This window comes from Eschrichtius robustus, chromosome 1, assembly GCF_028021215.1.
Source record: "Eschrichtius robustus isolate mEscRob2 chromosome 1, mEscRob2.pri, whole genome shotgun sequence".
Taxonomy (NCBI): Eukaryota; Metazoa; Chordata; class Mammalia; order Artiodactyla; family Eschrichtiidae; genus Eschrichtius; species Eschrichtius robustus.
In genome coordinates, this window is record NC_090824.1 from 186893791 (window position 1) to 186917098 (window position 23308).

The window sequence follows — 23308 nt, forward strand, 5'->3', positions numbered from 1 at the left end:
AGCATTTTATGTAACTGCATTTCCCAGATCCCCACATTATATTGCTAATTCCTGATAAACAGTCATTTTGTACCTTTAAGGTATTTATCAAAGTCATGAATTCGCCTTGTAACTATGCTTGTCATTTAAACAATCTATCTATATTCCTATTTCATGCTAAACTTTTATAATGAGACACTTTTCTGGCCTAAAATCAATATTGGACTAAAAAGGATACATAGGGGGTAGGGCAACAGTGGAAGATTTCACAGCTCAAAACTGCTTAATATCCAGCTAATTATTCAGATAGGCCTGATCCATTTTCTGTTTGTGAGTGAGCTCCCATCTTTCTGCCACTTAAGTGGCCTTAGTAAAAAATTGACAAATTTTCAAGAGTAAATTTGGAGTACAGAGCCAGATCAGAGAAATCCTCAATTAAAAGGACTCCACCGTCACATGGTGTTAAATATCATTTGGTGACTGACTAGAACTTGGGTTCCCTCAAACTGCGATTTCCTGATCCTCACATTATATTGCTAATTCCTGATTAACAACCATTTGTACTCCTACACGGCAAGTTGCGGGTAGCATAGGTGTTGTTCCCTCTTCGAGTACAACCCAACCTAGGCTTTTGACCCTGTCTGTGGTGCAGTTTCAGTTGTCACTGGGCCCAGTGTGGTGTGTAAACGGGTAGCCGACTTGGTGGCACTTCCACTGGGTGAACTTTGGGTAGAGTCCAGGATGTGAACTTAATGGGTGGAAAGGCTTCGGCACTACAGTGAAATTCGCGCGGCCAACTGCAGGGAGCCATGCTTCACTGCACCCTTCATGGAAGTTGGCCGACTTGCCCAACCCTTGTTACCCACGGGCCAGTTCTTGAGGAAAAGGCCTGCAGGTAGGTTCTCAGATGCCCGCAGGGAGTCCCCTCCAGCTACTCAGACAAAACCCGTCCTCCCTCCCGGCCCTCGGAATCCTCCCTTCCCACCCTCCCTCCCGCCGAGGCCTCTTCGCTACGTGCACACGCAGCCCGCGCGGCCGGCGCTGCAGAAGGCAGCCCTAACGTCCCCGCCCCCGCGTGCGCGCCCCCGCGCCCTCCAGTTGGCTAGTTCCGGCCTCGGCGCGCCGCGGGCTCCCCTAGCCCCCGCTCCCCCAGCACACCTCGGCGGCTGCGAGCGGCGCGGGGGAGGGGACGGGGCCGGGAGGCAGGCCCGGGCTGCCGGCCGGACGCGGCGGCGCGCACGCAGGCCTCGCCTCTCCCGGGCCTTTTCCTTCACGCCGGCCGCCGGGCGGGCGCGCACGCCGAGTGACGCTCGGAGGAGGAAGCGCAACCCCCTTCCCCTCCCTCGCTGCCCCTGGCCCAGCGGGAGCCCCCCCAGTGCGCCTGTGCGGAGGCCTACTTGATTATGTGTGCCCTCTCTGGGCTCCAGCGTTAGCCGCCGGGTGGAGGTGGGGAGGGAAGAAGACGAGGAGGAGGAGGCGGAGGAGGCGGTGGAGGGGAGGTGGGGGGAGTCAGCAAGGACATGGCTCCTGACTCCTGTGCGGAACGTGAGTGACTGAGCGGCAAAGCCCGAGTGAGCGAGCGGCCGAGCGGCGGGCGGGGGCCGGGGCGCCGGGAAGGGAGTGGGGGCGCGGGGGACTGGGCGGTGGGAAGCACTCATTGGCTTGCTTGTGTTTTTTAATGGTCCCCCCCAACTCCCTCTTAGATGGTCTCTAGCGACCGGCCCGTGTCACTGGAGGACGAGGTCTCCCATAGTATGAAGGAGATGATTGGAGGCTGTTGCGTTTGCTCAGACGAGAGAGGCTGGGCCGAGAACCCGCTGGTTTATTGCGACGGGCACGGCTGCAGCGTCGCGGTGCATCAAGGTAAACACCCAACCGCCCGCCGGGCCGAACCCGGCCTCTCCCAACCGTCACCGCTTCCCCCACCTTGGCAGCAACTGCCAGTTCCCCTCCCGCCCCTCCCCCCGCCCCGCCCCCGCTCCCGCCCCCGCCCCCGCCCCCGCCCCCGCCCCGTTCCGCGGCCGGGGATTGACTCGGAGGGTCGGCTGCGGGGCGGAAGGGGTGTGGGCTGCGCATGTGGGAGAAAGTGTGTGTGGCCTGGACTGTCATGTGATGCTGCGCTCACTCTCTCAAGTGTCATTCGGCCGCCGCCTGCGCCCGTAGCCGCGGGTCTGCGGACTCTCGGAGGCGGGGGTCGGCGGCGAGGGGGTGTCGGGGCCCGGGCGCGCGCCCCTCGGCCGTGGCCCCGCGGCTGTGGGTTCGGGTTGGGGAGTGGGGAGCTCCCTCCCCCTCCCGCCGCCTCGTCTGCCGCAGTGTCTGGAGACTTCCTGTACCATGGAGTCGGGCTCGGGAGCGCGGCGCGCGGCGCCGGGGCGGATCGGGAGCTCGGGTGTCTGCCCTGCCGCTTTAGATTTGGGGGCGGGGGGGAGGGCGCCGGCTGCCGCACCCCAAGCTTTCTGGCCGAGACCTTGCTGCCGCTCCTGCGGACTGGAGCTTCCCGCGGAGAAGAGGCGGAAGGCCGTCGCCGCAGTCGCGCCGCCGCGGGCGCGGCTGGGCTGAGCTGCTCGGGGTGGTGGATGAGGCTGTTGAGTGGCCGCCTCGGGCCCCTTCCTCAGCGTCAGTGACTGGACAGAAGAGGAGGTGGTGGCGCCGCCGGTGACTCGGGGAGCATCTTAGTTTATTTCTGGGTGTTTTCATTAGGTGAGTTTTGGGGATATACAGAAAAGCCGAGGACACTAGTTAAGGTAGTTTTCTGGCCGTTTGAAGGTTCTGACTTTTTCCATTTCACGTGGTAAGGAATTGAGGCTGAAAATTTTGGGGCCGAAAAACAGGTCACTTTTTTGGTGGCTCCTGTACTCCCCTTGTTGTGCACCAACCCGCCCCCCCTTCCCGTTTCTGAATCTGGCGTTGAGTGAGGCAGAGGTTCAGTAGTGGATCGGGCGCTACTAAACGAGAGAAAGCCTGAGCGTAAGGGACTAAACTCTATTCTTTATAGAACGGAATCTCAGAACCGGCAAGGGGGACTTAGGAGATAGTGAATAACCGAACCTGAACATGCATGTATCCCCAGTTCTTTTAAAGAAGGGCAGAGTTGCACACCTTACTCTTCTAAGGAGTGAAAACCATGTGTATTCAAACTAGGTACTTAAGGTCTCAGAACTGGTATAGTGTATTTCCGTTATAGTGTTCATTGGCACTTGTAGAGGTATTTCTTTTGAATTGGATGATATGATGCTAAGTAGTCTCATCTCCCAATTTAGAAAGTGTTCATTTAAGTGTTAAAATTTCCTTTCTAGAAGTATTTCTGAATTAAACTATAAGTTTTTGGGCTCTGATGCTGTATTTCTTGGCTGATAGAATATTTTTACTCCGATACATTTTAAAAGGGATTAGAAGTTTAGCTTTTGGAGTTTTAAAAATTTGTGCTGATTTTATATTCTTTAAGTGCTTTCCAATATTTGATATATTTTCAAGTTACCTCTGAGCAAGCTCATTCAAGAGGATGTCAGTTGGATATTAGTGTTTTTAGGTTTTTGGGAAAATGTTAAATTTTGAGTTAGGTAAATGTTAATATAAAAACAATTTTGTACGCAACTAGACTGTGATTTGGATGTGTGATATACAGATCACTTGTTGGAACGTTAACATTATATATTAGAAATGAACGTGTAGTTTCCTTTTTTTTTCTGATGGGTTTATTGAGATGTAACTCACATACCATACAATTAACCTACTTAAAGTGTACAATTCACTGGTTTTTAGTATTCACAGTTTTGGATGTGTTACTACAGTCAATTTTAGAACATTTTCATCACCCTGATAAGAAACCTTGGACCTGTTAACAGTTATTCCCCATTTCTTCCTAACTCCCCCAGTCCTAGACAACCACTAATGTACCTTCTGTCTTTATAGACAGACAAATGTCTATTCTGGACACTTTATTTAAATAGAAGCATTTTATATTTAACATTACATTTCATTTTCTTTCCTGTAATGTCTTATTTGTTTTGAAAGGTGATTCAGAAATAATTTTCACTTTCATGTATCTAAAATGCTTGCTATTTAAACTTCAGGATATAGGAATGAATTAATTAATTAGAGTTATTCCATGTAAAGAAAAGTGTTAAATTTTATCTAATATTTTTCTGTTATAAAAGAAAAAATTCTGTGATGTTTATACTTTTTAATTGAAATAGAAAAAGATTATTTTTCTAATATTTAGTTAAAATGTCAATTTTAGCTAGGTGATAAGTTATAAACATAAATATAGCATGTTTTAGTTCTTTACAAAGCAGGTGGTTTATGTGAATAGTTTCAGAGGTAATTACTTTAATAGGGCTTTGAAAGGGTATTTGATTTTCCATAATTCAAATCTTAACTTACTTTAAAACATTTATTTCCCAACAGCTTGCTATGGCATTGTTCAAGTACCCACTGGACCATGGTTTTGCAGGAAATGTGAATCTCAGGAGAGAGCAGCCAGAGTGGTAAGGACTGTTTATCAAAAACATTAAAGTACTTCAGTGAGTAGTTTAGGATGCTACACACTCATGTTTCAGTTTGAAGGGTTTTCAGTCTTTTGTTCAAATATTGAATTTGGGCCAAGTATTGACTTATAGTTTTAAACTGGTTTTATAAGATCTGAAAAACAAATTGAATCACATAAGTATATACTGATGGATGCTTAGAACAGGTAAAATATAAAGTTGTATTTGGGTTTTCTTAGCCCTGCCTACTGGTTTGGGGGTTAAATTGGCTAATCATAGTTGGAATATAATGGCAGTAGGACATAAGTAAGTTATATTGAGATAATTTTGCTAGGTTCTGTTTACTGAGTTAAAAAAAAGTGTTTAATGATTCACATTTCTTTTTACTATACCTATACATATGTACAGTTTAACTTTGCTCAGTATTTTCAGACATTCAGTCCCTTTGGCAAAGCAACATAAAAATCTTCCTTTTTTTTGACTTGGCTGGCTAACCTTCTTTCTGAACACTTCTGTAAACCTTCTGTAAGAATGAGGGAGGAATGTTTATTCTTTATGGCCAAAATCATTTTTCCAGTTGAACTTCTAGAAATATGAGGGAAAAAAAGATTTAATCTTCATTAATCACATGAAAGTATTACCATTTGCAGTGTGATAGTTTCTTCCTTTTGTTGTTGACTAGAGAATGTGACAGAAGGTAGAAAACAAATATTTCAACTTCTCTACCTACATGGATAGTAAGAACAGAAGCTTTTATTTTTGTCTGGGCAATTTTTGATCAGAAATAGTGGCTGAGTAGCTTCTATAGGATTGTGAAACTCAGAGCAGTATTCTGTTGATGTGTTTCCTTTGTGTGTGGGAATGCACTGTACCAGAGTTTCAGCTATTCTAGCATTACAGAAACGGGAACTGGCAAGTGGAGGATGAAATTAATCATGAAAATTTTAGGACTTAAAGTATGTATAGGTTTACTCTGTCTTTTTTCCTCTTTGTAGCATGTTATGGTTTGGGGTTGATGGGTCACCAAGCAAAGGAAGTTATACTTTAATTTGTTAGTAAACACTGACAGTAAGGTGAGGCTCTTCCAGGGGATGTCACAGTAGATTCATGGCCAGAGAAAGATTAGAAAATAGGAAAGTGGGCATAAAGAGAGGGAGGATAAAGAGGTGAATGGGGAGTGGTAAAATGGCAGTGTTATTTGCCTCAAATGCCACTTGTTGCCTGTTTTCTATTTCTTTTTCCTCTCTGAAGTCATGGTCAGGATATTCAGGTGAATAAGGTATTTATCTTAAAAGGTATATAAAGGTATATTGGAGGACCCATTTTATTTTAGCTTTATTTGGTAGGATGGTGGGGGTCGTTAATGAAAGAAGAGGCACAGCGTCTTCTAAATTCCTGTAGTGTACAATTATACAAGGTAGGGTTGTTTGTAAAAAACAAAAACTCATTCCAAGCTTAAATAAGCAAAGAAAGGGCATTTTGTTATAAGGATATAGTAGCCAAGAAACCTAACCTGAAAGTGTACCCATGAATTAGAACGGGAATGGAATTAGTTTTAATATTATTTCTGCTTTTCTCTGTGTGTCTGCTTCATTCTTTTCCTTTCTGCAGATTTTCTCTGCTACTTACTCCAAAAATCAATAGTTAACTTTTTTGATTGTTTACCATTTGTCAGATACTGTGCTGAATGTTCTATACCAATTATTTTCTTTACCTATCAAATATATGAGGTAGATATTCTGTTACTTTCATTTCATAGATAAAGATAGCGTAGTTTTAAGAGAAATACATATCTAGTTGGAGTCTGGGCTGTGATGAAGCTCTCAACCAAGGTGTTGTATATTGCCTCCTGTGGTGAAAGATGGCCATACACTTCAGCTCTTAATATTTTCTGTCTCCTGTCTCAAGAGGCTAAATTGCAGTGCGAATCTCATGTTCCTTTTGGGGGAGAAAAAACTGCCTTGGCTTGTCTAGTTCTGGACCAGTTAGCTAGCCATGGCTAGACAATAGGGTTGAGTTGCTCAGACACAGGGAGATCTCTGTGGGTTTGGGATAGCTCACTTTTCAGAAGAGGGGGAATTATGAACTGGTGGTACCTTCACAGATACTGAGGAGTAAAAATCCAGAACAATAAAGCAGTATTTTTAGACAAGAAGTTTGGTTGTATATAGAATGGCTTTGAAAGGGGAGGTTAGAAACTGAAAGTCTTAGGATGCTGTTACTATAAAAATGTGAGAGTAGAAAGGGAGGGAGTAGAAAGGAAGAGAGGGAGCATTTTGAAGGAGGAAATGACAGAAATGGATGTGGGGTGAAGGAAAGGGAATAATCAGAGATGATTCTGAGATGTCAAGGTTGAGCACTCTGGAATGGTGATACCATTAACAGTAACAAAGGAAGGAGAGCAAATTTGAAGAGTAAGGAAAGTTCTGTTTTGGGCATGTTGGTTTTGATGCCACTAGGATTTTTCATTGGAAATTTAGGGTTAAAGTAATGAAGACAAGTTAGACTTGGAGCTGCGTAGAAGGAAGATTGGGAAACAAGTGACATTTTTTGTTAGAGAAAAGAAGAGTGAAGACAGAACTATGGTGAATGTTCACATTTGGGAGAGTAAGAACGAGTTTCCAAGGATGGATACATGAACTGTCAGGAAAGGAGAACCTGCAGGGTCCAGTAGCAACAAAGACAGTTTTTGTTTTTTTGTTTTTTTTAAATATTAACATTCTATACGCATTTTATTTTTAATTTGTTTTTTTAATTAATTTATTTTTGACCGCGTTGGGTCTTTGTTGCTGCGCGTGGGCTTTCCCTAGTTATGGCGAGCAGGGGCTACTCTTTGTTGTGGTGCACCGTCTTCTCATTCCGGTGGCTTTTCTTGTTGTGGAGCACGGGCTCTAGGCGCACGGGCTTCAGTAGTTGTGGCGCGCAGGCTGTAGAGCGCAGGCTCAGTAGTTGTGGCACACGGGCTTAGTCGCTCCGTGGCACGCGGGATCTTCCCGGACCAGGGCTGGAACCTGTGTCCCCTGCAGTGGCAGGTGGATTCTTAGCTGCTGCGCCACCAGGGAAATCCACAATTTTTTTTTTTAAGAAAGAGTTTTTGATAGTGACATTGCTGCCAAGGATGCTGAAGGACTAAGACAAGTACTTGAGACAGCAGTTGTAGTTCTCTGGTTTGGGCAGAACCCTCATGATAGGGCATCGAAAAGAGTAAGGATTGTAGGGTTAGATTGAATGTTGAAAATAAGGAAAGAGGGAAATAAAAGTAGATGGGGAATTGAGGGAAAGTTTGGTTGGTTTTTAAGGGAAGCTCTTTGTTAGGCATTCATTGTTCAGAAAAAACACTCAAGTGAAACTGTGCCACCAGGGAAGCCCAAGAATTTTTACTGAATATTTATTTTTACTGAAATATTTTCATTAGACTTCATTGTTTACTAACTGCTGTCACAGTGGTTAGAGTTTTTTTTTTTTAAAATAAATTTATTTATTTTATTTTTGTCTGCATTGGGTCTTTGTTGCTGTGGTGGGCTTTCCCCTAGTTGCGGTGAGCGGGAGCTACTCTTCCTTGCGGTGCGCAGGCTTCTCATTGTGGTGGCTTCTCTTGTTGCGGAGCACGGGCTCTAGGCACGCGGGCTGCAGTAGTTGCGGCTTGCGGGCTCTAGAGCACAGGCTCAGTAGTTGTGGCACACGGGCTTAGTTGCTCTGCGGCATGTGGGATCTTCCTGGACCAGGGCTCGAACCCGTGTCCCCCGCATTGGCAGGTGGCTTCTTAACCACTGCACCACCAGGGAAGTCCCGTGGTTAGACGTTAAAACACTCATTGATGACTGTTTTTTTTTCCTTTAATAAATTTATTTATTTATTTTTGGCTGCGTTGGGCCTTTGTTGCTGTGTGTGGGTTTTCTCTAGTTGCGGCAAGAGGGGCTACTCTTTGTTGCGATGCGCAGGCTTCTTCCTGCGGTGGCTTCTCTTGTTGCGGAGCCTGGGTTCTAGGCGCGCAGGCTTCAGTAGTTGTGGTGCGCGGGCTCCGTAGTTGTGGCTCGCTGGCTCTAGAGCGCAGACTCAGTAGTTGTGGCGCATGGGCTTAGTTGTTCCGTGGCATGTGGGATCTTCCTGGGTCAGGGATCAAACCCATGTCCCCTGCATTGGCAGGTGGATTCTTAACCACTGTGCCACCAGGGAAGTTCTGATGACTGTTTTTGTTTTTGTATTTAATGTGTATGTGTTCTTTTTTTTTTTTAATTAACATTTTTAAAAAGTAAATTTATTTATTTTATTTATTTTTGGCTGCGTTGGGTCTTCATTGCTGTGTGTGGGCTTTCTCTAGTTGCGGCGAGCAGGGGCTACTCTTTGTTGCGTCACGTGGGTGTCTCATTGCAGTGGCTTCTCTTGTTACGGAGCACAGGCTCTAGGCGCGCAAGCTTCAGTAGTTGTGGCACCCGGGCTTAGTTGCTCCACGGCATGTGGGATCTTCCTGGATCAGGGATCAAACCCATGTCCCCTGCATTGGCAGGTGGATTCTTAACCACTGTGCCACCAGGGAAGTTCTGATGACTGTTTTTGTGTTTATTGTGTATCTGTTCGTAACTACCACAGGCTGAAGAGATTTATTAGAAATTTTACCTACTTATACAATTTTAATGGGATACAGAGAGAGGATATTTTAGATATTTAATTATTCTACTTGGAAAATGTGTTGACAGTGGATTGTGTAAAAAATAAAATGGCCAAAAACCCATTAAGAATTTGCATTGTTTAGGTCTTGCTCTTCTTGCTCTAAATGAAAGATGATTCCTTTCCTCCAGGAGGTGAGCTGTAACTTTCTTCTATTGCTCTGCCTCTTTTTATTGCAGTTCTTCCTGGCTTTTTACATTGTTAGGGAGGAACCACTGGATGAACTCAAAACCAGGGCTTTAGGGATTGATCTAGGGATGCACTATTTTATTTTTAAATTTTTTCTTATTGAGCATACATAATGCAAATAAATTACTATAAATCTGTAAAACCATATGAAAAACAATCACACTAAGTATATATTTAGATTTAATTCTACAAATTAAAATTATATTAATATGCATTTGATTATCACAAGTAGTTCTGAGCAGTATAAAACATAAAATGACTGTGTGTTCCCTACCCAGAATGAACAAATGTCCATTCTTCATATTTGCTTCAAATCTTCCCTTCTGCTTAAAAAGAACAATAAATTAAAAAATTAAGTTGAAGTACTATTTGTATTCTCCCCAGTCTGGGTCAGCCATTACCCTGTTAATGTCTGTGGGGCCAGTTTCTCTATATTTTTTTCTTGCCAGTTTTATTGAGCTATAATTGATATGTAACACCAGAATGTTTAAGGTGTACAACATAATGATTTGATATATGTATATATTGCAAAATGAGCACCACAGAGGGTTTAGTTAACATCCATCACCTCACCTAGTTGCAAATTGTTTTTTCTTTTGATGAGAACTTTTAAGATTTATTCTTAGCAGCTTTCAAATACACAATACAGTGTTGTTAACTACAGTCACCATGCTGTACATTACACCCCCAGAGCTCACTTATTTTATAACTGGAAGTTTGTGCCTTTTGACCACGTTCACCCATTTCCCCCAACCCACTACCCACTGCCTCTGGCAACCACCAATCTGTTCTCTGTTTCTGAGTTTGGTTTTTTTAGGTTCCATATATGAGTGGGATCATATAGTATTTGTTTTCTCTGTCTGACTTGTTTCATTTAGCATAATGCCTTCAGGGTCCATCTATGTTGTCACAGATGGCAGAATTTCCTTGTTTTTAAGACTAATAGTCCATTGTATATATGTATTACCATCCATGTTTTAATCCTTGTTACTACACGCATATATCCATACACACCACCAAGTAGTGTATTATTTTACAGGAATGGTAAATTCTATATATGTGTTCTGTGATTTGTGACATAGCTACTTGTGACATCACTACACGGATATATTGATCTAGTTCGTTCTTTTTATCTGCTTTTTAGTATTGTGTCACAGAATGTACTGTAATTTATTTAATTCCTTTATTGATTGTCATTTAGGTTTCCAATTTTTCATAATCACAAATAGTGCTGCAGTGAACATCCTTGTAAATATAGTGAAGCTTGGTTTTTTAAAAAAAATATAGTCTAAGAATCTGTATTAACATGCATTACAGATTATTTGTTTACATTTATAGTAATGACTGATACATTTGGGCTTACTTCTTAAATTTTTATTTTGTGTTATATATTTACCATGCTTATATTTTTTCCTCTTTTTTTTTCTTCAGTTGGAGTGATTGTTCTTTATTCTTTTTTTAAAAAATCTGGTCTGATTTGGAGGTTATATGTTCCATTTCTTTTCTTCTAGTGATTGCCCTTAATATTTTAATGTACATGCTTTATATTTTTTCTGTGAGTCTAAGATTAATCTTTTCTTTTTTTAAAAAAATTAATTAATTAATTAATTTTGGCTGCATTGGGTCTTTGTTGCTATGCGCGGGGCTTTCTCTAGTTGTGGTGAGCGGGGGCTACTCTTCGTGGCGTTGCGCGGGCTTCTCATTGCAGTGGCTTCTCTTGTTGCGTGCAGAACACAGGCTCTAGGCACGCGGGCTTCAGTAGTTGTGGCATGCGGGGTCAGTAGTTGTGGCTCGCGGGCTCTAGAGCGCAGTCTCAGTAGTTGTGGCTCACGGGCTTAGTTGCTCCGGGGCGTTGCTCCGGATCTTCCTGGGCCAGGGCTTGAACCCGTGTCCCCTGCATTGGCAGGCAGATTCTTAACCGCTGCGCCACCAGGGAAGCCCTAAGATTAATCTTTGTACTCCTTTTGAACAAAACCAAGGACCGTAGGACACCTTGTGTTCACTCTCTTTACCTTGCAAAATCAGTTTTATTGTTGTTTATATTTTAATTCCACCTTATTTTTTTTTTAAAGAATCAGTTTTATTTAGTTATTTATTTTTGGTTGCTTTGGGTCTTCGTTGTTGCACGTGGGCTTTCTGTAGTTGCGGCGAGTGGGGGCTACTCTTAGTTGCGATGCACGGGCTTCTCATTGTGGTGGCTTCTTGTTGTGGAGCATGGGTTCTAGGCGTGCGGGCTTCAGTAGTTGTGGCTCACGGCCTCTAGAGTGCAGTCTCAGTAGTTATGGTGCACAGGCTTAGTTGCTCCGTGGCATGTGGGATCTTCCCAGACCGGGGATCGAATGCATGTCCCCTGCATTGACAGGTGTATCTTTAACCACTGTGCCACCAGGGAAGTCCCTATTAGTCTTAAGGAGTATATTTATTTACTTATTTGAATATTTAAAACATAACTTATTTTGGCCTCTTGCCTTCCGAGACAGCCCACGCTCTGTCTATGGAGTGGGTTTCTGCCTGAATAAACTTTTCACTTAAAAAAAAAAAAAAAAACTCTATTAAGAAAGAAATATTTATTATTTACTTATTTTGGCTGCGCCAAGTCTTAGTTGTGGCATGTGGGATCTTTGTTGCGGCATGCGGGCTTCTTAGTTGTGGCAAAAACATACTTTTTATAAAAATTAATTAATTAATTAATTAATTAATTTATGGCTGTGTTGGGTCTTCGTTGCTGTGCGTGGGCTTTCTCTAGTTTAGGCAAGTGGGGCTGCTCTTTGCTGTGGTGCACGTGCTTCTCATTGCAGTGGCTTCTCTTGTTGGCAGAGCATGGGCTCTAGGCGTACGGGCTTCAGTAGTTGCAGCACATGGGCTCAGTAGTTGTGGCTTGTGGGCTCCAGAGCGCAGGCTCAGTAGTTGTGGCGTCTGGGCTTAGTTGCTCCGCGGCATGTGGGATCTTCCCGGACCAGGGCTCGAACCCGTGTACTCTGCATTGGCAGGCAGATTCTTAACCACTGCGCCACCAGGGAAGTCCCCAAAACATACTTACTTTAAAATTTCTCAGAGATTCTGCAATTCTTTCATTTGTTTTGTTTTTTAACTGTGGTGGTAGATGTCTTCACATACTTTGTAATTTTTGACTGTGAGCTAATCTTTAAGAGTTGTTTTTTTTCTTGGGATTCCTGGTCCTCTAACCTGGGTTTGTGGAGGTGTCACTGAGGGAAGTTTTTGCATTTGCTCTGTATCTGTTAAGAATTGCTTTTGGCTGCTAGTAACAAAGACCAGATTACAGTGGCTTCTACAGATCAGCAGTTTACAAATTTACTAATTTCTTATTTGAAAGGAGTTGAGAAATGCATTTAAAGCTTTTATGACAGCTCTGTGAGATCTTTATTTATTTAGTCTGCACCACGTGGCATGCGGGATCTTAGTTCCCTGACCAGGGATTGAACCCGTTCCCCCTGTAGTGGAAGCGCGGAGTCCTAACCACTGGACCACCAGGGAAGTCCCTCTGTGAAATCTTTAAGGATCAGACTTTCTCTGTTTTTCTACTATACCAACCTTAGCAGATAGTTTTCATTTTCAGCATTGTTCTATGGTCACAGCATGGCGGTCATTGTGACTGCAGAGAGATGTTCCAGGCAGAAAGAAGGAAGGGTAAGGTTGAAAGTGGTTCTCCTCCCAGCTGAGTTATCCTCTTAAATGAATTTTCTCTAGTTTTAGTGGTCCAGTCCATGTTTTTTTGAGATAGATTCCCCTTCGTTAGGATTGGCCCTTACCATTTCCTGTCCTTACACAGCACATCTAGGGTCTGTGCTGGTGTCATAGTCAACCCCAGCCTCTAAGGTATATATTAGATCAGGTATCTTCATTGACTTTCTCAGCTTGAACTAATGTTGATTCTTTTAGCCTTTAATTTCTTTTCTATTTGTACCACAAGAAGATTTACCTTTATCTACGCAATTAAACTTTTTTTTTCAAATTTATTTATCTTCTATACCTCTGACTTATGAGTACAAGAAGCCAGGATAGGGCGTCTTCAGTGGCAGTTTGAAAAAGGTATTGTAGGGGCTTCCCTGGTGGCGCAGTGGTTAATGTAGGGACACGGGTTTGAGCCCTGGCCCTGGAAGATCCCACATGCCGAGGAGCAACTAAGCCTGTGTACCACAACTACTGAGCCTGTGCTCTAGAGCCTGCAAGCCACAAATACTGAGCCCGTGTGCCACAACTACTGAAGCCCGTGCGCCTAGAGCCCGTGCTCCGCAACAAGAGAAGCCACTGCGATGAGAAGCCTGCATACCGCAGTGAAGAGTAGCCCCCGCTTGCCGCAACCAGAGAAAAGCCTGCGTGCAGCAACGAAGACCCCATACAGCCAAAAATTAAAAAAAAAAATTATATATAACTTTTTTGTTTTATTCCTGTACGAGCTTTTTAGCCTGTATGCTTTATTTATTTATTTAAAGTTTTGTTTTTAATGTGGACCACTTTTAAAGTCTTTATTGAATTTGTTACAGTATTGCTTCAGTTTTATGTTTTGGTTTTTTGGTCGTGAGGCATGTGGGATCTTATCTCCCTGACCAGGGATCGAACTTGCACCCCCTTGCATTGTAAGGCGAAGTCTTAACCACTGGACTGCCAGGGAAGTCCCAGCCTATATACTTTAAATAGAATGCCTTCAAAGTTTAACATTTGCTAACGTTTTTTTCACTTACTGATGATTCATGTCTACTCTTTGCTTTTAAATTAAGTGTAGCATCCTGAGTTCCTATAGCTTTGAAAGAGGTGATTTTAAAAAGTTAACAGATTTAGTGCTTACCACCATACATAAAATAGCAAGTAGCCAATTTCCATTGTCTCACTTCTTGAATTCCTTTCTTTTACTGTGAGAAAAACTTAGCATAACAGCTGACGTGAAGTAGGCATTTAATACTTGCTTGTATCCTTTTCTAACCTGCCTACATAACTAGTAAGAGAAATGAAAACACTGGGTACATTGATACATTGCCCATTGTACCTATTTATTCCATTTTTTGTTTAGATTTAATTATGTTTATCAAAGTGAAAAATGCACAGTCAGTAGTACCAAAAGATTCTTTTGCACACACAGTAAAACAGTACCTTGCTGCATGACTCTTGACAAGGAATGTAGAAGCAGCTATTCTTTTTTAAAAAAATAAATTTATTTATTTATTTTTATTTATTTATTTTTGGTGGCACTGGGTCTTCATTGCTGTGCGTGGGCTTTCTCTAGTTGTGGCGAGCAGGGGCTACTCTTTGTTGTGATGTGCGGGCTTCTCATTGCGGTGTCTTGTCGCGGAGCACAGGCTCTAGGCACGTGGGCTTCAGTAGTTGCAGCACGCAGGCTCAGTAGTTGTGGTGCACGGGCTTAGTTGCTCTGTGGCTTGTGGGATCTTCCCGGACCAGGGCTTGAACCTGTGTCCCCTGCATTGGCAGGTGGATTCTTAATCACTGTGCCACCAGGGAAGCCTGAAGCAGCTATTCTTGACATATCAGTTTTAGGTGTTGTCTTTCAGTATATCACAAATTTTGGTTAAGTCAGGAGTGTTAAACAGAAAATTTTATGTTATTATGACTATTTAAATATTTTGTTTATTTCTGAGCCAAAAGCATACTAAGATTGTTTTCTTTCTTAATTTTTTTTTCTTTTTTCCTGGGATTAATAATTGTCTTGTATTTTCATTTTCCTTGTGTTCTTTATTTAAGGCTAAATCTTTGCATACTTTCTAGTCATTTCTTCATGTAATTTTCCACTTCAATGAATCAGGTAGTCTATAAATTCAATTTTCTATACATTCTAAAATTCCAAAAAGGAAAAAAGTTTTACCATCTTACTTGATGGATAGTTTGCCTGAATATAGAATTCTTTCTTGGTTGGAAATAAGTTTCCTTCAAAATTTTGAAGATATTTCTCCATTACTTTTTAGCTGTCAGTGTTTCTTTTAAGAAGACCAATGAAGTTCTGATTTCTAATCCTTTGTATGTGATTGTTCTTTCTGGCTTTAGTGTGTTTTCTGTAGCCAGTTTACCTGCTGTTTCTCATGGTAGTTAGTATGCTGTCCCTCACTCGTACTGGGCACACAGTGGCCCTTTCAATTTGGTAAATCATGTTAGGGAACACGAGTTTAGTTAAGGGAGAATTTTTTGGAATTATCTTTGACAGTTCCTCAGTTCTGTTATCATTGTTTGCTTTTTCTGTATTTTTCTTTATTTGGATGTTGGACCTTTTGAACTGATCTAAGTTAATCTATTTCTGTTTTATTTTCTGAGGCAGTTTCTTACTTTATTTTCCATTCTTTCACTTAAATTTCTAAATTCTATTATACTTTTAATTTCCAGAGGCTCTTTTATGCTTTCTGAATGTTTATTTTTTATTCTCTGCTTTTGTGCAATATTTTCTCTTAATTCTGTGAGGATGTTAACCAGATGGTTGTTTTTGTTTTGTTTCAGTGTTCTGAAGTTTTCTTCTGCTCCTGGGACTCTTTTCCTCAGAGTTCCTTTGTACCATTTGTTTTGGCCTGTCTTGTTAGGGACTTTGCTTACAAATCTAGTGACTGGTAGCCGTCCATTTGAATTTAAGACAAGCTCCTAATGAGGTGACTGGAAGTTCTGTGTGTGTGGCAGAAATTGTTGGCAGATTGGCTTCATTGTAGGTGTCTAGCTGGGTTCTTTTATTGGGATGCCACCAACTGGTTAGTTTATTCAGAGAAAAATCCTCCAGTCATCTGTTTGGGATTCACAAACCTGGTTACCAGTATTCTTTGAGCCATTGGTTGCTGGAATTTCATGATCTAGAACTAGATATTTCAGTACGCCTTTGCTCAGATGTGTCTGGTGTCTCCAGGTCCAAATTTCCTTTTGTTTACCCTTTGTGCGGTTTTCTCGGCTGTGGGAGAGAGAGTTACCTGGTAGTGTGTAGAGAAGGGATTAGGGGGGGGCGTTGATTATCTTTCAGGTTTTATCTTATCCCTCGTCCTGTTTTGAGCCCTACTTGAACCCGTCCCTCTCAGCGTGCACCACCGCTATGATGTGGCGCCTGAGGTCCCTCAGCTGGGGCGCCTTGTGGCCCGAGACGCGTTGCTTTTGGACTTGCCTTACTGCAGCAGCCTTTTCTCATGCGCTAAGTCATTTGCTACTCTTTTCCTTCCTAGCTTCCAAAGTTTTAGAACTGTTGTCTTCCTTTATGTTTGTTTCCCTTTTGTGATTTGTGATTTTGCCCTTTTAATGTCATTCAGTGGAGTTTTCGGAAGGAGAGGAGGTAGTTTTCAAGTGGAATTAACTGCCTGTTCTCATGATGTAGTCTTTTCCCACTTCTTCCAGGGTCTTGTTTTACCTTTTAGTCTGTCCTTTTTACTTGATTTTTTGCCACGCAGCTCACAGTCATTTTTTCTTTTTTTTTTTTAAAACTTTTGGGTTTATTTATTTATTATTTATTTATTTATGGCTGTGTTGGGTCTTCGTTTCTGTGCGAGGGCTTTCTCTAGTTGCGGCAAGTGGGGGCCATTCTTCAACGTGGTGCGCGGGCCTCTCGTTATCGCGGCCTCTCTTGTTGCAGAGCACAGGCTCCAGACGCGCAGGCTCAGTAATTGTGGCTCACGGGCCCAGTTGCTCCGCGGCATGTGGGATCTTCCCAGACCAGGGCTCGAACCCGTGTCCCCTGCATTGGCAGGCAGATTCTCAACCACCGCGCCACCAGGGAAGCCCTCACAGTCATTTTTGAATCTTCCCATGGATTTTACTTTCCCTTTACATTTTTCACCTTTTACTCGCAGGCTTCCTGGAAGAATAAAACCATTAGTTGGTATCTCTGCTTCTTCAACTGCCTACTGTGGTCTAGCCTTTCAGTTGTGCTTAATGATTAAGGTGTAACTTAATCGTCTTGTTTTTTTTTTAAAATTTTTTTTTGGTCGCACTGCGTGGCATGCGGGATCTTAGTTCCCCGACCAGGCATTGAACCCGTGCCCCCTGCAGTGGAAGCAAGGAGTCTTAACCACTGGGCTGCTAGAGAAGTCCCTTAATTGTCATTTTAAGCAGTAGCATATGAAATCAGCATTTGCTGTAACACTCTCATTATGGACACTGTCTGTTTTGTCTTTCAGTGACCCTTATATAAAAATCCATGTGCAAGAAATTCTTTTAATAATTTAGCATAAGGAAAATTGTCTCCCTTTAGAATCTGGTATATTTCCTCCTTCTTTGATAGCTCTATGATACGTATTCCGGTTTTTCTTTTTGTTCTGGCTATCAGACAGCCCAGAACCAAATCTGGTCTTTAGTTACATCAGCTATGTTAATCTGATTATTAGTATATTTGTTTTCTCCTCCTGGTCCTGTGGGGTTTAGGACTTCACCTCTTATCTCTGTTTCTCTGCGTGTTGATTTCATTCTCTCATACTACAGACTCTCTACTTCATGAGGCTGGAACCATGACTGCTGGCAGCTCTTGGCTCTCATCTTCCTAGCCCCTTCTACCAGAAGAAGGGGCTGTCTTGAAGAATCCTGGGAAGGACTCTGATTGGCCTGTCTTGGATCATGTACCCACCATCCCTGTGGCTGGAGTGGGGAGGGTACTATGAATGACAACCCTCACTAGAACTACATAGTTGGAGTCAGGGGTAAGAGCAGTTTCCCTAAATCAGGGGATGTCCCTCATACTGGCTTTCACTGTTCATTTTTCTGTTTTTTTATTATAATACAGGTCCTTTATTTGTAGTCTGCCTCAAATCCTTTTCTGAAAAAAATTTTAGGTATAAATAAGTAAATAAAATATCACATGTTCCTGTTCATTCGTTCTTCACATTGTTACATTTGACTCTTAAGTCTACCACTCTATTGATTTTGCTATTAACTTCACATGGCCAAATTCAAAATTTTTTTTTCACTTTTCATTATACTTGATCTACTTTCAGCATTTAAAACTCTGATCACTCATCTTTCTTGCAACTCTCTTTTCTCATGACTTCTGATAAACTGTTTTCTACTTGTACCTCTTTAAACATTGCCTTTTGGATTCCTATTTGGCATTACTTATTTACTTGTTTAAAATTTATGTTAGATGATTACTTTTCTGGCCTGTTTGATTACCTCACCCTAGATAAACTTAGGCATGCTTATGGGTGCCTCGAGGCATCACTGTCACCTGAAAAATTTTCTAGCCTTTAGATCCGTATTTGTTGTTGGCTTCTGGATATCTCTATTTAGATATCCTAGGCATCTTAAATTTAATTTCTCTACTTCTGTAGTCACTGACATAATCTAGATTATTTTTTTGTCTAGATTATTTCAACAGCTTAAATTATGTAACTTTTGGTTAGATGATATATTGACATGGTTCAGAAAATATAAAAAGATACACAGTGAAAATTATTCCTGCTAAACCTGCCTCTTATTTGCCCAGTTTAGCTTTCCATCTTTCTCTGTTGTTACTAGTTTTTAATTCATTTTTCTAGTTTATTCATGTATGTATATATTTCTACATATATAGACTCTTGTTTTTCTTTCTTTTCTACAAAAAGGTAGCATGTTACACATTTTTAGAGTGAACTTTTCTCCCTTGTCTTTTTACCTCTCTCCTTTCAGTACTGTCCCCCTCCCCAACATTTCAAGATTATCTCCTATAAAGCAAATATGATTGTTATTTCCCAATCTCCTATAGTGGCATGTGGGATCTTAGTTCCTTAGTTACCTTGTTGGTGCAGGGAAAATTCTTTTGTCAGGTCCGCAGTATTTCCACTCTCACACATGTAATTTCTGCATAGGGTGTGGCTGGGTAACCACCCACCCCCCCAACCCCGGCCCCAACAATAAAAAATTTAGTTCTGTAGTTACATAGTAGGGTCAGAAATTTATGGTGGTATTGCTCTAGAGACAAGTAGAAATTATAGCTGCCCTAACATGATGTAAATTTTTCTTTTTCCATCTATCTTGTCCCTACCCCTCCTATTTTCACTTTCTGCACTGTATCCTCCACATAGCCATGAATAGACAGATAACCCCAAAAGATTACTTCAGCATTTTATTCTCAGATGCTACAAGTGCTTTTCTGTTCTCTGACTCCCAAAGCCCAGAGTATTTGTTATCTTCTGTCTTAAAAAATTTTTGCTCTGATTTTAGTATAGTGCAGGCCTGCTCATTTTTGATAATTAGGGAAAGAAAGAAAGATAAGTGGAAAGAAAAAAATCCATAATCCATAATCTCATCTAGAGATATCCAAGTAGTATGGTAGTAGTGTTAAGATCATGGGCTTTGGAGTCAGATGGACTAGATTTATGCCTGTGCAACTTTATCTCATAAGCCTCAGTTTCCTCATGTGCAAAATGTCATGGAGCTCTAATAACGTGCCAGGTAGTGTCAGGTGCTTAATACAGAGGAATACATCATTTCACCCTCTCAACAGGACAATGAAATAGAGGTACTATTTTAATATAAATTTTTTTAGTGAGGAGGCAACTTGAGGCAAAGAGAGGTTTAATGATTTGTTCAGTGTCACATAAAAGTGGGTAAGCCAGGTTTTGAACCCTGGGCTCTCCAGAGATGATGTTATTTATTGATTTATTTATTTAGCTGCATCGGGTCTTAGTTGCGGCATGCAGGATCTTCATTGTGGCATGTGGGATCTTTCGATGCGGTGCACGGGCTTCTCTGGTTTTGGCACGTGGGCTTCTCTCTAGTTGTGACACGTGGGCTCCAGAGTGTGCAGACTAAGTAGTTGTGTGTGGGCTCAGTTGCTCTGCGGCATGTGGAATCTTCCCAGACCAGGGCTCGAACCCCTGTGCCCTGCATTGGCAGGCGGATTCTTAACCACTGTGCCATCAAGGAAGTCCTTGATGTTATTTTAGAATAGGAGAAAGTGAAATAGCATCAGTGTGGTAGGATTAGGAAGTATATTATCAATAATAAGGCCACTATTCCCTCATGTTTGGATCTTTTCTGAGGTTCATTAGTTTCTGCTATTGTATGTGTATGTTTTAACCCCCGTAGTTCCTACCTGATTCCTTTTGTCTTTAAAATTAGGATGGAATGCACTTCCCTGGTTGTCCAGTGGTTAAGACTCCACGCTTCCACTGCAAGGGGCACAGGGTTTGATTCCTGCTTGGGGAAGTTCCGCATGCCGTGCTGTGTGGCCAAAAAAAAACAAATTAGGATGGGGTAGTTTAGATGAGCTGTATCTCTGTACATGAAAGTTTCATTTCACTTAAGACTTTCCAGGGCTTCCCTGGTGGTGCGGTGGTTAAGAATCCGCCTGCCAACGCAGGGCACACGGGTTTGAGCCCTGGTCTGGGAAGATCCCACATGCCCCGGAGCAGCTCAGCCCGTGTGCCACAACTACTTGAGCCCACGTGCCACAACGAGTGAAGCCCCCACGTCTAGAGCCCGTGTGCCACAACTACTTGAGCCCACGTGCCACAACGAGTGAAGCCCCCACGTCTAGAGCCTGTGCTCCGCAAGATGAGAAGCCACTGCGATGAGAAGCCCGCACACTGCAGTAAAGGGTAGCTCCTGCTCGCTGCAACTAGAGAAAGCCTGCACGCAGCGACGAAGACCCAACGCAGGCAAAAATAAATAAATAAATTTAAAAAAAAAAAGGACTTTTCAGAAGCTTTTTTTCTCTTCACTTCTTTGGCAACATATGATTAATATTTATGGATGTTTGAGTGCTTTTGGCGACTAACTTTTGGGGGGAAGTGCTAGTTTTCTCTGCCAAACACACTCCATCCTTTGTGTTTCTTTGATATATGGGTAATGTATGTCAAAATATATTTCTTTTGTCCTTTGTACAAATAGCTGTGCGTTATAAGCCGTAAGAGTATTGATATTTTACTCATATTCAAACAAAGACTCCTAATTTCTTTGGACCCACCCTGTGCATTTTAATTTACTTTTCTCACTTGTGTGTGTTTATGTGTAGAATTTTCATCACCTATTATTATTTTTAAAAGATTATTTTTGGCTGTGTTGGGTCTTCGTTGCTGTGCGCGGGCTTTCTCTAGTTGCGGCGAGGGGGGGCTACCCTTCATTGCGGTGGCTTCTCGTTGCGGAGCATGGGATCTAGGCGCACGGGCTTCAGTAGTTGTGGCTCGCGGGCTATAGAGCGCAGGCTCAGTAGTTGTGGCGTCCGGGCTTAGTTGCTCCATGGCATGTGGGATCTTCCTGGACCAGGGCTCAAACCCGTGTCCCGTGCCTTGCAGGCGGGTTCTTAACCACTGTGCCACCAGGGAAGCCCCTCATCACTTATTTTTAATTGTAAGATCTGTGATGCAAAGAAAAGAGGGTGTACCCAGTATATGGACACTTAAAATAATAAAGTGAGTATCCATATATTTAGCGACCAAGCTTAATAAGGAGAGCATTTTGCCTGTACCTTTGACTCTTGTGTGCCTCCCTTTGAGCACATTCCTCTCTTCACCTGAAGGAGAAACTACTGAATTTTGTGTTAATTCTTCTTCCTTTACTTCTAAACAGTATTTTATTTAGTTGTGGCTGTTTTGAACTTCATGTGAATGGAGTAATGCTGTATTGATTTTTTTGATTTACATTTTGTTTTTGAGATTCATCTATTTGATGCATGTAGCTGTAGTTTATTAATTTCCTTTGTTCCATGATTTCAGCATTTGAATTACACCAGTGTCCATTCTCCTGTTGATGGACATGTAGATTTTTGTCAGTGTTTTGCAATTTATGAACACTTTTGTGAATATTCTTGTACACTTGCAGGAATTCAGCTCACTACTAATCAAACTGCGGGGGTTGCTCCAAAAAGGGTCATAAAATCAATTTAGTGGGGAGCAACCAGCATTAAAAAATGAACTAGAACAGAAAAAAATTGACAGTGCAGTTTTAGTATTCTGTGTATATATATGGGGTTGCCGTATAAAACATATTTCTTAGAGTGGTTCATGGTCAAAAAAGCTTGAGAAATGTTACTCTAGGGTATGTGCTAAGAGGTGGAGTTGTTAGGTTGCCAGGGAGGCCACTCCTTTTTTAGAAGTGGTTATTTCACTTTACTTTCCCACCAGTGAATGGCTTTTTTGCTCTACATCCTTACCCAATGCTTAGTATGTCAGTCTTTTTAAGTTTAGTCATTTTGGTAGTCTCATTTTGGTTTTTACTTTGCAATTCCCTGATTACTAATGATGGTGAAACCCTTTTTGTATATTTATAGGCCATTAAGATTTTCTCACTTGTGACTTGCAGATGGCTTCTCTGTGTTAGTGGTTCATTTTTTATCCTTTTAATGCGAAGTTCTCAATTTCACTGTAGTCAGAATTATCAGGTGGGTTTTTTTTGTTCTTAGGGTTTTTTTTTTTTTTTTTTTTTTGGTGCTTAGTGTTTTTTGCAACCTGTTAAATCTTTTCCTAACTTGAGGTCATGAAATGATTTTCCTATAAAAGAATTATTTTTTTTTAACTGCTTTTTACATTTAGGTCTATAACCAACTCATCTGGATTTGATTTCATGTATAGAATGAAATGGGGGAAAAAGTATCTATTTTACGTACATTATATATTTATATATTTTATACATATTGTACACATAGTATATATTACATATTATGTTAAAAAGGAACATCCAGTTACTTTAACACCATTCTTTCCACTTTTGCTGTACTGTGCCACTGTGTCATGAATCAGCAGTGTATGCATATGTGTAGATTTGTTTTTGGACTTGCTGTTCTGTTCTTTATGCCGATAACCAGTTTTAAAATTACTCTAGCTTCTATTTTTCTTTTTTACTTTAGCTTTTTAAAGTCTGGACATATGTCAGATAAAATTAGTATTTCCCTCTTGTCTTTTTCTTTTTTTTAATATTTTGCCTCTTGCTCTTTGCATTTGATAACCATTTAGAATCTTACTGTTCCATGAAATATCCATTTAGTGTTTTGATTAGCTTTGCATTGATTCTGTAAATCAATTTGAGACATCTATTTACAGTTTTGAATCTTTCAGTCTATGAAGATAGTAATGTCTAGTTGTTAG

The 23308-nt window shown here is 41.8% G+C and overlaps 1 protein-coding gene across 8 annotated transcripts in view; it reads left to right on the forward strand.

Annotated features, from left to right (window-relative positions):
* The first annotated feature begins 1242 nt into the window (after window positions 1-1242).
* Window positions 1243-23308, forward strand: part of MLLT10 (MLLT10 histone lysine methyltransferase DOT1L cofactor) — a 250065-nt gene continuing 227999 nt past the window's right edge. For 6 of the 8 annotated variants that reach the window (XM_068561136.1, XM_068561157.1, XM_068561163.1 and 3 more), the window contains exons 1-3: window positions 1472-1550; window positions 1683-1842; window positions 4387-4466. In XM_068561136.1, the coding sequence (XP_068417237.1) occupies window positions 1683-1842; window positions 4387-4466 (240 nt within the window). In that variant the 5' untranslated portion in view covers window positions 1472-1550. Of the gene's footprint in view, window positions 1426-1471; window positions 1551-1682; window positions 1843-4386; window positions 4467-23308 lie in introns of those variants that run through there. The other 2 variants (XM_068561150.1, XM_068561141.1) reach the window with 2 other exon arrangements.